The sequence below is a fragment of the Microtus ochrogaster genome, chromosome 8 (genome assembly GCF_000317375.1).
Source record: "Microtus ochrogaster isolate Prairie Vole_2 chromosome 8, MicOch1.0, whole genome shotgun sequence".
NCBI classification, from domain to species: Eukaryota; Metazoa; Chordata; class Mammalia; order Rodentia; family Cricetidae; genus Microtus; species Microtus ochrogaster.
The window spans coordinates 86,430,264-86,442,562 of NC_022015.1; the positions used below are offsets into that span (position 1 = coordinate 86,430,264).

Sequence of the window (12,299 nt, forward strand, 5' to 3'; positions counted from 1 at the left end):
TGCCCACTCTTGACCACACTGCCCTGTGTGTGCCCACTCTTGACCACACTGCCCTGTGTACCCTACTCTTGACCACAGTGCCCTGTGTGTGCCCAATCTTGACCACACTGCCCTGTGTACCCTACTCTTGACCACACTGCTGTGTGTGCCCACTCTTGACCACACTGCTGTGTGTGCCACTCTTGACCACACTGCCCTGTGTGTGCCCACTCTTGACAGCTCCACGCTCCTCTCAAGAGAACGCTACACTCCCTCAAGTCTCCTTCAGTTCCCCGACCTCTACCCTCTCACCCAGCCTGCTCACCCTTTCTCTACATTATTTCTCCCCCATCTTTTCCCAAGGGCAACCTTAGTGTTTAATCTTTCTACATCCTTCTCTACCTGGATCCACTGCTTTCTGTAGACCCGAACATGCATCACACTTTCTAGTGTGGCCAGTCAACCACTTCTGTCTTGTCTAGCCTATATTTTTAGAAATGCAGAATGGTATAATTCTCTAACAATTTCTCTACAGGCTAAGTATCTATCCCCGTTTCTCATTTATGAAACAGGGTAATCATTATTCACCCAACTCCAAAACATTTGCTAGCTAAGTATTTATTGTGACTTTTATGTGCAAAACCCATTCACTTATCCAATAACTATTTGCTGAACATCTAATCAATTAGAGTTGAAGCTGTGGATGCAGAATTGAATAAGACATGCAATCCCTGTCCTCATGAAACACAGAGGCCAGTGGGTAAGAGAGGAAAGAACCCGTTACATAGTGGTCCGAGTCCAAACAATTCCAGTCTTTCATTAAAATATTAAATGAGGGTATAATTCAACTGGTAGACTGCTTGCCTGGCATGTGAGAAGGCTGGGGTTCCATTCCCAGCACCACATTAACCAGACATAGTGGTTCACGCCTGTAATTCCAGAACTCAGGAGGTAGGTGAAGAAAGGCCAGAAGTTCAAGGCCACCCTCCACTACACAACCAGTTTGAGGCCATCCTAGGATACATAAAAGTCCCCCATTTAAAAGAGAGAAAAGAAAAAGAAATTAAACGGGGTCTGGAGATAAAGTTAGTTCAGTAGCTGCATCCAGATGGTAAGCCCAAAGAACTAAGCTGAGCTGAGGAACAATGGAAAGAAGAAAGTCAAATGGGTCAGCCCTAAGGGACGAGATTTGAGGTCCAGGATTCAAGTGGGCAAGGAGTTCAGAAAAAAGAACAGGCTCTTGGGGGCGTGGATATAGAGCATCGTTTTCCTTAGGGCACAGGACCCACACATACCATAATGGGTGAAGGCGGTGTCTACAACTGGAGGTGGGCGGCTAGGCGGAAGGGCACAGGGATGGAAGCAGTGGCAACGCTGGGGACTCGTTTTATATAAGGATCTTCTAAAAAAACCAGCCCGTCAGCAGCTAGCTCTGCAGTGGACAGGAAGGTGATTCAGCCTCCGCTTCCACCATCAAAGGACTTGCAGTCAGCCAGGAGGGTAGGTCAAGAGTGTGACGATCCATCACACCACAGAAAGGAAATGAGAGAGAGAGAGAGAGAGAGAGAGAGAGAGAGAGAGAGAGAGAGAGAGAGAGAGAGAGATTGAGATTGCTTGGCGAGTCCAGAAGAGGGGAGGTGGAGGTGTCGGTCCGGGTTATGTAACAGTACAGACTCCCATATTTTATTCACCTACACCCAACAGTACAACTATGGAAAACAACTGTTCCCAAATGCTTCTTCACTTTCGGGGTTATTTTAAGTGATTGCAAGCAGACGGGACAGGTAGGATTATGTTTTCTAGAAGAGCAACGGAGGCACAGAACTTTTAAGCAACCCGCTTCTGTTGGGAACGTAAAACAGGCAACGGTAAAATGAGAACGCCCTGTCCCCTTCTGTCTCGGCCCACTCCTGCGCCATCAAAGTATCTAGAACACAGTAAATTCTATCATTGCGTATGGTTCCAGACTGGCACAGGATACGGGGAGCCCTCTGCAGAGGCCATGGACCCAATGACCTTCCCAAGCGCTGCTTCGGCGTCACCTCCACCAGCACCCTGGGTCTCTCCAAAGCATCACTAACTATCCTTACTGCCTACATAGAGTTTTCCTCGCAGAGAATTCACCCTCAGTAATCTCCCCGGGAAGGGTGTACAAAGCTGTTTCTGAGAGGATCACGAGGCGTGCGGCAAGCACGCTGATGGGTTGGAATGGATGCTTTCCCGGGACCTCCATGGCTCAGGAAGGGCACCCTGGGCTCTTGCAACCCTTCTCCCTCCTTAACAGGAACAGATAAAAGTAGCGGGTACCGCTCCCCAGCTTCTGCAAAACGAACTCAAACAATCGTTAAATGCTTCCCCGGTCTGGGAGAAACACTAACAAATGAGGCTGGAAGAACACTGAGAACGGAAGCTCAAAGTAGCGCGCGCGGGATAACGATGGAAAGCAAAGGGTTCCTTGCACTGAGGGCAGGAAGCCTCGCGAGATCTAGGGGTCGGGAATCTCGTTGCGTTGCCTAGCGACCAAAAGACGCTGGCGGGCCCCCTTAGCGAAACCCCCGCTGGAGCCCTGAGAGTCCTACCATGGGGGAAGAAGGCAGCGGCCGCAGCTGTGGGATCACCAGGGACCTGCAGAAGCTGAAGCAGCAGGCGATGGCGTACTACCAGGAGAATGACGTCCCCCGCAGGCTGGAAGAGCTGCTCAACTCCACCTTCTACCTCCAGCCCGCGGACGTCTACGGGCACCTGGTAGGGACCTGCGGCCAGCTCCCCTCCTTCCCCCTCCCCTCCAGCCCACGCTGCGACAGCGCGCTGCGCTTGCGCCGTGGAGTCGCGCCTGCGCGCTGCTGGGGCCAGGCGGTCAGTGACCCGAGCTGGGAGGACGCGGAGAGGGAAGCCGGGATACGTTACCCTGGGGGACCGAAAGTTGAGGGGCAGAAGCGAGAGTCTAGGGGGACACTGGGCGGCCCTGTAGCCTGGGAGGCTGTCCCGAGCTTGCGGGCTTCTTTACGAAGCAGGGAGCCCCCCCCCCCCCACGCGCCTTTGGTTTTCTAAAACACAGACCTGAACGCCAAACTACTCTGCTGCTTCTGTCAAGGATCGGGACTGAGCTGTGACTTGGCCGCAGCCCACCCCGGAGCCTCATTCCACTGGCTTCCACTGCCTCCAGATTTCTCAGACGCCAAGCCTAGGCACCAGGGTTTGCATACCTCATGCACCCTTCTTTGGCTAGTACCCAACTTCATGGGCCAGTGAATACCAAAACTGCAGATTTCGCTGGAGGCCCTCTCCACAGGGCTCTGGATTTAGCGTCCTTGAGCTCTCCCAGGGCGCCTCCTCCAGTTGGCTGTTGAGCCACTGTTAAGAGGGGAGCCCTGTGCCTCAGAGACTGTTTTGGGGATAGTGAGTTAGGGTACCACTTTGCTATCTCAGTCTCTAGAAACTCTCTCCATGGTTAAAACAAGACCAAAAACACCCAATTCCTCTTTCTAACTAAAAAACTTGTGCCTCGGGTATTTAAGTGACAGTGGTACACAGGAACATTTGTGAAGTGGGTGAAGGCATGATAAGGACTTCAGTCCCTAAGGCCTCTTGCTAAAGGAGCTGTTAACATTGTCTGGTCTCAATTTAAAAGGACACCAAACCCTGTCTCATAGGCACTCGGTGTGCAAAGCTAGACACTCGCACTTTTCTTTCCACATGGGTTGGTCTCCCCAGTGTGCTTAGCAGCTTGGCACTGGTTTGTCCAGCTCTCTGGAATCTCCCGTACCTTGGTTAGGGATGACCCTAGTTCGCTTTCTATTGTTTTTTTTTTTTTTTTTTTTTTACAACATTCCGACCAAAAGCAATTTAGGGAAGAAAGGGTTCACCTGGCTTATATTTCCATTTCATAGTCTGCTCAGCAACATCCTCTGAGCAGGAATTGAAGAAGCGGCCACGGGGAAGTGCTGCTTACTGGTTTGCTACCCATGGCTTGCTCAGCCCGCTTTTTTATACCACTCAGGTCACCCTGCCCAGGACACGCATCGATCTTGGAACCCCTCCAAATGACTTGTGCTCTGCCACTTAAGAGAAACTGGAATTACTAAGACTCCCCAGAGGCCTTTTAGTGAGGTAGACTATCCATCAGCCGATGACAGGCAAGACTGTTGTTGTTAACTTCACTCTTCAGAAGCCAGATGCCTGTTTGGGAGTGAGAGGCGGGGTGAGGCGGGGTGGGATAAAATCAGCCCCCTTCAGATTTCTTCAATCTGAACGCATCATGGTGTTGTAAAGATCCATAACTTCCATGACTTGGAAAGAAGTGTCAGGGAGTTGGTTGACTTTGAACTCACTAGGGTTAGGGTTAGGGTTAGGGTTAGTATCCCTGCTAAAGAGGGGTACTAGGTCTGTTGATGAAGATGGCTCTCTGCATTCTTGATGAGAGATCAATGAGAATACAACACAGCACCCCCTGGGCTGGAGACTCCGCTCGAGCGTGGGCTGTTCTAGCAGAGGTGTGGAACTCATCCAGATCTGGGAAGTGTTGTAGGACAGAGTCAGTGTGCCTGGCCTTTGTAAGATAAGTCCATGCGGTTTCCTGATTTTTGCTTTTGTGTGTGTCTTGAAGGCAAACTACTTTTCTAAACTTGCAAAGCCTCCCTCCATATGCAAAGTAGCGGGAAAAATCATACTGGATGGACTGGGACTTCCTACTCTCCAGGTGGAAATCTCCTGCACCATCCAAAACCTCCCCAAGGTATGAGGCAGCTCAACGTTGCTCTTTAATGTATCCTACCCGGCTCTGTACTTAGTAGCAAGAATATCCAAACTGCAAAAACGTAATGTTTTGGGATTCAGTATTTGTGAAGCAGATACATGTTCATCCATATGCTTCTTATTCACTAGTATCATATATGCTTGAATCATAGAATCAGCAATGCAGTGTGCTTTATGTTTCAGTGTGGCTTTGATAAAAGTCATGACATGCTAACCTGAATTCAATCCCAAGGAGAGAAAGGAAAGGAAAATACCTTTAATATCCTGACATTTCAATGCAATGCATTCTATATGTCTACATTTGGGTTTATGTGTTCGAGAATATGTAGAATAATGATTTAAGCAAAGAAAACAATGTAAGTAATTTTAGTGGCTGGATGTCGTGGTACACTGCTTTAATTCCAGCACTCAGCAGGTAGAGGCCAGGAGGACCAGTAAGCAGTTGAAGGCGATCTTCTGTTACACTTAGTGAGTTCAAAGCCAGCCTGAGCTACTTGAGACTTAAGGACCAGAAGTAGCTCGGGATTCTTAGGAGACTTATTTGTCCCAGAAGGACAAAGGGCAGGGAATAAGAGACAAAGACAGGAGATAGAGGGAGAAGGGGAAGGGGTGTTTGTCCCAGGAGGACAAAGGACTGCCTCTGGACAGGGAGAGGGCAGGCATAGCCCATTGGCAAATGGCGGTTTAATAAAGGCAAAATGGAAAACCTCATGTTAGGAGGATGAGGTGTTTTATTTTAATTGGGCATGTTAATTAGGTGAGCCAAAGGTAGCTTCTGATTGCTGGACTTCGGTACTTTAATAGCTGGACCTTGGTAGTCAGCCTCAGGAGGAGGAAGTGGCCAAATAAGGGCATAAACCTTGGTGGGCAGTTTTAGGAATATCATCTAAGGAATTTTAGAAGGCAGAGGAAATGGGGGAGAAGGACAAGGCTGGCTGGAGTCCCTTCATCGATTCTATCTCAAGAAAATAAAAGTAAATTTAAAAATAAAAACAATTTAACTGCTTAATTCGTGTGGCTACCTACCTTTTATAAATAAAATTGCCACAGCCTGTGAGAGGAGAAGAATAAGGGTAAATTGTAGCTAGTTTTTTTTGGAGAAGTAGTGTTAGGGAAAGTTCAGTGTGGGACTTTTAGACCAGTATTTTATCAAGAGAATAATTTGAAATGGTTCATGAAGTCAAATTTCTCAATATTTCAACAGGATGCAAATATAGAGAAAAATTATGTGTTGTTTTCTTCCTTGAAGTAGGTGATAAAATACCATTAATGTTAAATGCTAGATGAACTCAGTTTCCTGTCTCCTGGGAGAGGCGGAGAAAGTGTGGAACCCGTTTGTGTCGTTTCCAGTACATCTGTTCCGTGGTGATACCTGCACACTTTGAAGTCCCAGAGAACGCCCCGCCAGAGGTGGCAGACGCCGAGGAGACAGAACGGCACCTGGCAGTGAGCACGGCTCTGCAGTGGGTCAATGAATGCATGACAGAGGAGCTGTGCGGTCTGGTCCCCTCCAACCAGGCAGAGGTAGACCACAGGCTCAGGTAACAGCTGGGGATGAGCACCTGACTCGTGTCTTTGCGTTTCACCTGCCAATAAAATGGCCCCAGGCAGCAGTTTTTCTTAGACCTGTGTCACTCAAGTCCTGTTTTACCCAACAAATTTAAAAACCATTGGTGTGTGTTCGTGTGCATACACGTGTGTGCAAGCTGTGAAGGTCAGAGTTCAAGGCCAGTGATTTTTCCCTTTGTCATTCTCTACCTCGTATTTTGGGACAAGGGATCCCGCTTTTACCTGGACCCCACCTATTCAGCTAGACTTTAAAGTTTTATTTTTTTTTCATTTATATGTATGAATATTTTCCCTGCATGTATGTATGTGCACCACATGTATGCCCAGAGGAAGCAGAAAAGGTCATTGGATCTCTTGGAACTGGAGTTATAGGTGGCTATGAGCCACTGTGTTGGTTCTTCCTATAACTGTGACCCTTTAATACAGTTATTCATATTGTGCTGAACCCCAACCATAAAATTATTTTTGTTGCTACTTCATAACTTTTGCTACTGTTATAAGTTGTATGTAAACATCTGTGTTTTCCAGGGATCTTAGGTGCCCCCAGTGAAACAGTTGGTGTAGGAGTTTCTTCTGTTTATGTGTTGCTTTCACTGGTTAATCAATAAAGAAACTGCTTGGCCTGATAGGGCAGAACTTAGGTAGGCAGAGAAGACAGAACTGAATTCTGGGAGGAAGGAAGCAGAGTCAGAGACAGACATGCTGACTTTTTCCCAGTAGGCCACTGCCATGTGGTGATACAGATTAATAGAAATGGGTTAAATCAAGATGTGAGAGTTAGCCAATAAGAGGCTAGAGATAATGAGCCAAGCAGTAATTTAATGAATACAGTTTCTGTGTGATTATTTCGGTGTAAGCTAGCCAGGCAGCTGGGACAAACAAAGCCCCCTCCCCTTGTAACGAACAGTGACTCCACCCCCAGGGGGCTGCAACCCACAGGTTGAGAACCACTGGTGTAGGCGCTTGAACTGAACTGGGTCCCCCACAAGAGCAAGATGCTCTCTTACCTGCTGAGCCATCTCACCTCCCCTCACGCGACAACTTTTCTATGAAACCCAGGTCAGCAGCTGAAGCAGTGCTTTTGAAAATCAAACATTCTAATATACAATCTGAAGAGACACAAATTCATTGTTTACCTGTTGGGGAGATAATAAGTGTTTTGGTTTATATAATTAAACCATGGTGTTTCTATAAGATCAAGAAGCTTGTATATACAATCAAACACTACAATTTGTAATGTACAATGGCCTTAAATCGGAGGTGTTTCAGGCGGGTTCATTGGTGTGGTGTGGCAATGCAAAGCACACACACATGTTCAGACCCAAAGTCACAAGGGTGAGCTGTGCTGCTCCAAGCACCTCAGATTCATTGAGTATTTGATTTGGAATGAATTTTCACTCATAACATGTTCAGAAACCTTCCAGTGTTACCAAATAGTTTGCAACTATTTGAGCATTCATTTACCTGACCCCACGGGAGGTTGCGACCCACAGAGTAAGAAGCTGGACTGTAGAACTGGGGAAAGGGACAGTTTAAGAAGCAAGTGAAAACAGCTGGCGTTCCCTGGAGTCTGGTTTTCTCCTGATCCCTGTGTAAGGTGAGGCCAGCCTGCAGCCTCTTCTGCAGGGAACTTCTCAGATTAAGGACCAGGTTATCAGAGAACGGCCAACTTTGAGGCTTCAGACCCTTGCCTGCGGACACCTGGCTGTCGCTTACATTCTGCACTCCAGAAACAGCCCAGGCTTAGACCTTTAGCCATGAATTAAGGTGTGTTTTTTTGTTTTGTTTTGTTTTTCACTCTGAAAATCAGAGAACCAAGACAGGCTGAGTGCTATTTGGCGCCACCCCAAGTCTCGGGTTAGAGTTGTCTTTCTCTTTCCTTCACACAGGTGGAAGGCGACAACAGCCTTGGCCAGCCCAGGTCAACGCAGCCTTGAGCAATGCATGTTGTGCTGTTTGCTTCAGAGTTGGTTGATGACAAAAAGAAAACAACAACAACAACAAAAAAAAACACTTTGAAAGGCATTTTTTTTGTCCTTTTTGAGTTAAATGAACCACCCTCTCCTTACTTCTATTTTTTTGGCTACAGCTTCTACTACTTTATTGCATATTTTCTTCTGGAGGTTTCCCTCCCAAACCTCCTATCTGGACTGGTTCATGTAGTTTGTGAGTTAGACAGGCATCTACAAGCAGGTATCTTCTTTTGTCCAAACTATGGGTCCTGGTGGATAAAGGCAGTCTTTGGCACGACAAGACAATATCAGGGGTTTCCTGTGATGGAGGTGCCTCTCATTTCAACAGGAAGAGCACAGTTATGTCAGACAGCCAAACTGTGGAAAGTTTGATTTCTAAGGGTCCCTTTCAATCACTTTCCACCTCTGGGGGTCAGGCTTCTCTTCTGTGGGTTCCTCAAGTACCTTTTTGAGATGTGAGCGATGAACCCAGGCAGAAATACCAGCGACTTTAATAGCAATTCGGAGTCCGGAGAATCACAATGTAAGGTTCTTTCCGTCTAGGTTCAAGCTGGTCAGTTTTGAAGTGAGCTGTTGGGTTTAGCCACTTTAATCACTGTGACTTCCCCAGCTCCAGGTTCTTTATGAGTAATGCCATGAGGACTCTGTGCCCTTCCAGAGAGCGATGAGTGACCAGACCAAGCAAAAGAATTGTTTTTATGATGATTCTTTACCAGCAATTTCAATATCCAATGCATCAATGGGGTTTACAATCTTAATAGGCATGGGGGATTGATGAAGGGAACACACAGGCAATTCAATATCACAATTATTCCCTACTAATCCTAATACTTAAAACCAATTCATAACCTCAATTCAGCTCATCAATTATTCATGAAGCACTTCTTAACCTTAATGCAACTTATCAATGAACATTTCCTAATACTAATACCAAACATTAAACATATGTATGAAAATATTGATTTCCCTTAACATTTCATGCTCTAATATTAATACTATTGTTTCAATAACTTTTAACAACTCACACTCTAAACACATGTTACAAAGTGCCCTACTTAAATAATCCTGCGCGCGCACACACACACACACACACACACACACACACACACACACACACACACACACACACACACTATGACCTGATCTGTTCTGTAAAGGGCTGAAAGGGAGTGCTAGGTTTCTTCCAGCTGGAAGCCAACTGCACTGTGTGCTTGATCATGAAGCTTGCTTGACAGCGTAGTCTGTGTGGTCTGGTGATAGTAGCTTATCTCGGGATGCAGGACGTTTGGAGGATTCTGCTCTCGGGAGGCTGGCATTCGATGTTCTGCCCTCAGGCTGGTACTGGGTGCTCATTACAGTTTTGAAGTGACAGACGAATAATACAGCATCTCCAGGCTGGAACAGGTGATCAGGTGGATGGTACCCAACAGGTTGAGCAACCTGGACCCGAGGGATAATCTCTAACCAAAGTTAATTGCTGTCCTTTTAAGGACTCAGAGGTTGGAGTGAGGCAATCTGGTAACAGTCTGGCCTGTACTCAAGGGATCATGGGAAATGGTCATCCATAAACTAATTCATATGGGTGAACTTTTCTCCATATGGGGTTCATTGGACTCTGAGAAGGTCATAAGGCAAAAGGTCCAGCAGTTACCGCTAGTTTCAAGAGGCTATTTAGTTAAAATCTCCTTTAAAGTTATATTCATCTTCTCTACTTTCCTGAGCCTTGAGGATGATACATACAACATTTCCAATAATTTATGTTAAGAGCCTTAGAGAGCAATTAGGGTAACTTGGCCTTTATGGCCAAGACATTGTCGGATCCTAGAGATATGGGAGGCCATATCTGGGAATAATTTCCATTATTAATTTCTTAGCTACCAATTGGGCCATTTACATTCGGGATGTAAAAGCCTCTGTGCACCCTTTACACAGTACTGACAAGGACCAAAAGATATTTGTAGCCATACAGTCCTGGCTTGACTTCAGGGAAGTCCACTTCCCCAAATTCACCAGGTGCTGTACCTTGACCCTGTTGGCCTAGGGGAAGTGTGTTCTTTGCCTTCACCTGGGCACAGGTCAGGCAGTGTCTGAAATGCTCCAAAGTTCCCAGTGTCCAGGTAGCCAGACGTGAGGGGAGATGATTTCTGAGTGCTTCCTAGGTGACAAGGGCATGGTAGGATGCAAGGCAGTAGTTAGTCAGTACTGGCCATCCCGTTGACATGCAGATTCTCCCATAAGACAAGATCCACCGTCTGACCCCCGTGAGCCCCCAAGTCAGAGCATCTTCACTGAGGCAGAGTGGGGGCTCGGGAAGAACAGACAGTTCCAGGGCTGCTGTAGGAAGTCTTACAGTTCAGACAACACAGGGCAGTCCGGGGCTTTGGCAACTTGGTCTGCATGGTTGTTATCCTGAGTTTGGGGACTTTTGTCCTTTTGGTGTCCTGGCCAGTGAATAGTGGTCAGTTCAGTGGGCGGCCAGATGGCCTCTAGCGAGTGGACAATTTAATGCTTATTTGTAACAGTCTTTCCTTCTGTTTGTATTTCTGTCCATGAACATGAGCTGTGAAAAGCATATCGGCTGTTTATGTAAATGTTCACCTTTTTTCCTTCAGCCCACCTTAAAGCCTGTGTCAGAACAATTATTTCTGCTCTCTGGGTGGAGTGCCCCTGAGCAAGGCTTGTGCCCAGATGACCTCATTCTGGCCTGTGACCACCCCCCTCCCCCCAATACCTGGTCCCTTCTTGAGTGAAGCTGCTGCCATCATTATAGAGACCTGCCTCTCAGGTAGTGAGAGGAATGTCTGTCAGGTCAGGTTAAATAATGTCCAGCATCTCTGGGCAGCCATGGCTGGGCTCCTCAGGATCATCATCCAGCAGCAGGATGGTGGGGTTAATAGCCAGGGATTTATCGAAAGTCAGTCTGTCCTTATCTAAAGGAAGGGCTTGGTACTGAGCATGAGTCATCCACTGGTTGGTGGCATCTCCCAACAGGGCGCCCACATCATGTGGACCTGTTACAATTAGTTCTGTCCCAACACGGGCTTGTCAGCTTCTTTTACAAGAATCGCAGTGGATGCTCTTAAACAAGGGGGCCATTCAGAGGCAACAGGATCCCCATCTCCTTGAGATGTGTCGGCCTTTTCCAGGGACCCAGGGCCTGAGTCAGGACTCCCTTGGCAATGTCCTTTCTTTTAGGATATAAAGGTGAAAGGTCATGGGGAGTTAGTGCCGGGGCTACACCAGGGCCTCCTTTAAGTCCTTAAAGACCTGCGTCTGTCCTCAGTCCCTCCCTTCCAAAGGGTGTTACCTCAGCTACAGCAGAGTCCCAGGGTTTGACAATTCCAGCAAACCCAGGCATCCAAAGACTGCAACATCCAGCAGCTCCCAGACTAAGTAGCTTCCGGTGGCTGCTCTGCAGGCCTCTCCCCTTCTCTCAGCTCACATCCCAAGTCAGACACCTGGGTGAGCACATTTGGCTTTCATTTCAGAAACCCTATAGCCTAACTGGGATAGAGTTTCCCAGAGGCCTCTGGTGGCTCTCAAACAGTCCTCCTCATCCAAAAATAAATCACCTACATACTGAAGCAAGGTTACCTCAGGGTATTTACTTCGGAAGAGACTTAAATCCTTGCTGACTGCTTCCTATGGTGGGTGAGTTTTTGAACCCCCGAGGCGGTCTGTCCCAGCTTAGTTATCCTGATAGCCCTAGCTCAGGGGTCAGCCCGTTCCAGTTCATCAGGGGGATGGAGAAGAATGAATCTTTAAGCCCAGTACAGTGTGAACTTTGTGCTCTGGTGGCCACACACTGAGCAAAGTGTAGGGATCTGGAACGTAGTTGGTGAACAGATTGTACCCTCTAGTTCACTTCCCACGTGTCCTGTACTGGTCTATGGTCTCCAGTTCCAGGCTTTCGGATGGGCAACAAGGGGGTGTTCCGGGCTGAACAAGGGGGTGTTCCGGGCTGAACAAGGGGGTGTTCCGGGCTGAACAAGGGGGTGTTCCAGGCTGAACAAGGCGGTGTTC

At 47.5% G+C, this 12,299-nt stretch overlaps 2 protein-coding genes across 3 annotated transcripts in view; one reads left to right on the forward strand and one right to left on the reverse strand.

The window, feature by feature from the left end:
* Hspa12a (heat shock protein family A (Hsp70) member 12A) overlaps positions 1-2,667 on the reverse strand; it is a 150,278-nt gene extending 147,611 nt beyond the window's left edge. The window contains exon 1 of the mRNA XM_013348166.2: positions 2,559-2,667. Within this exon, the coding sequence (XP_013203620.1) occupies positions 2,559-2,561 (3 nt within the window). The 5' untranslated portion in view covers positions 2,562-2,667. The remainder of the gene's footprint in view (positions 1-2,558) is intronic.
* Eno4 (enolase 4) overlaps positions 2,560-12,299 on the forward strand; it is a 32,280-nt gene continuing 22,540 nt past the window's right edge. For both annotated transcript variants that reach the window (XM_026781716.1, XM_005352553.3), the window contains exons 1-3: positions 2,560-2,724; positions 4,586-4,714; positions 6,085-6,275. In XM_026781716.1, coding sequence (XP_026637517.1) covers positions 2,560-2,724; positions 4,586-4,714; positions 6,085-6,275 — 485 coding nt within the window. The remainder of the gene's footprint in view (positions 2,725-4,585; positions 4,715-6,084; positions 6,276-12,299) is intronic.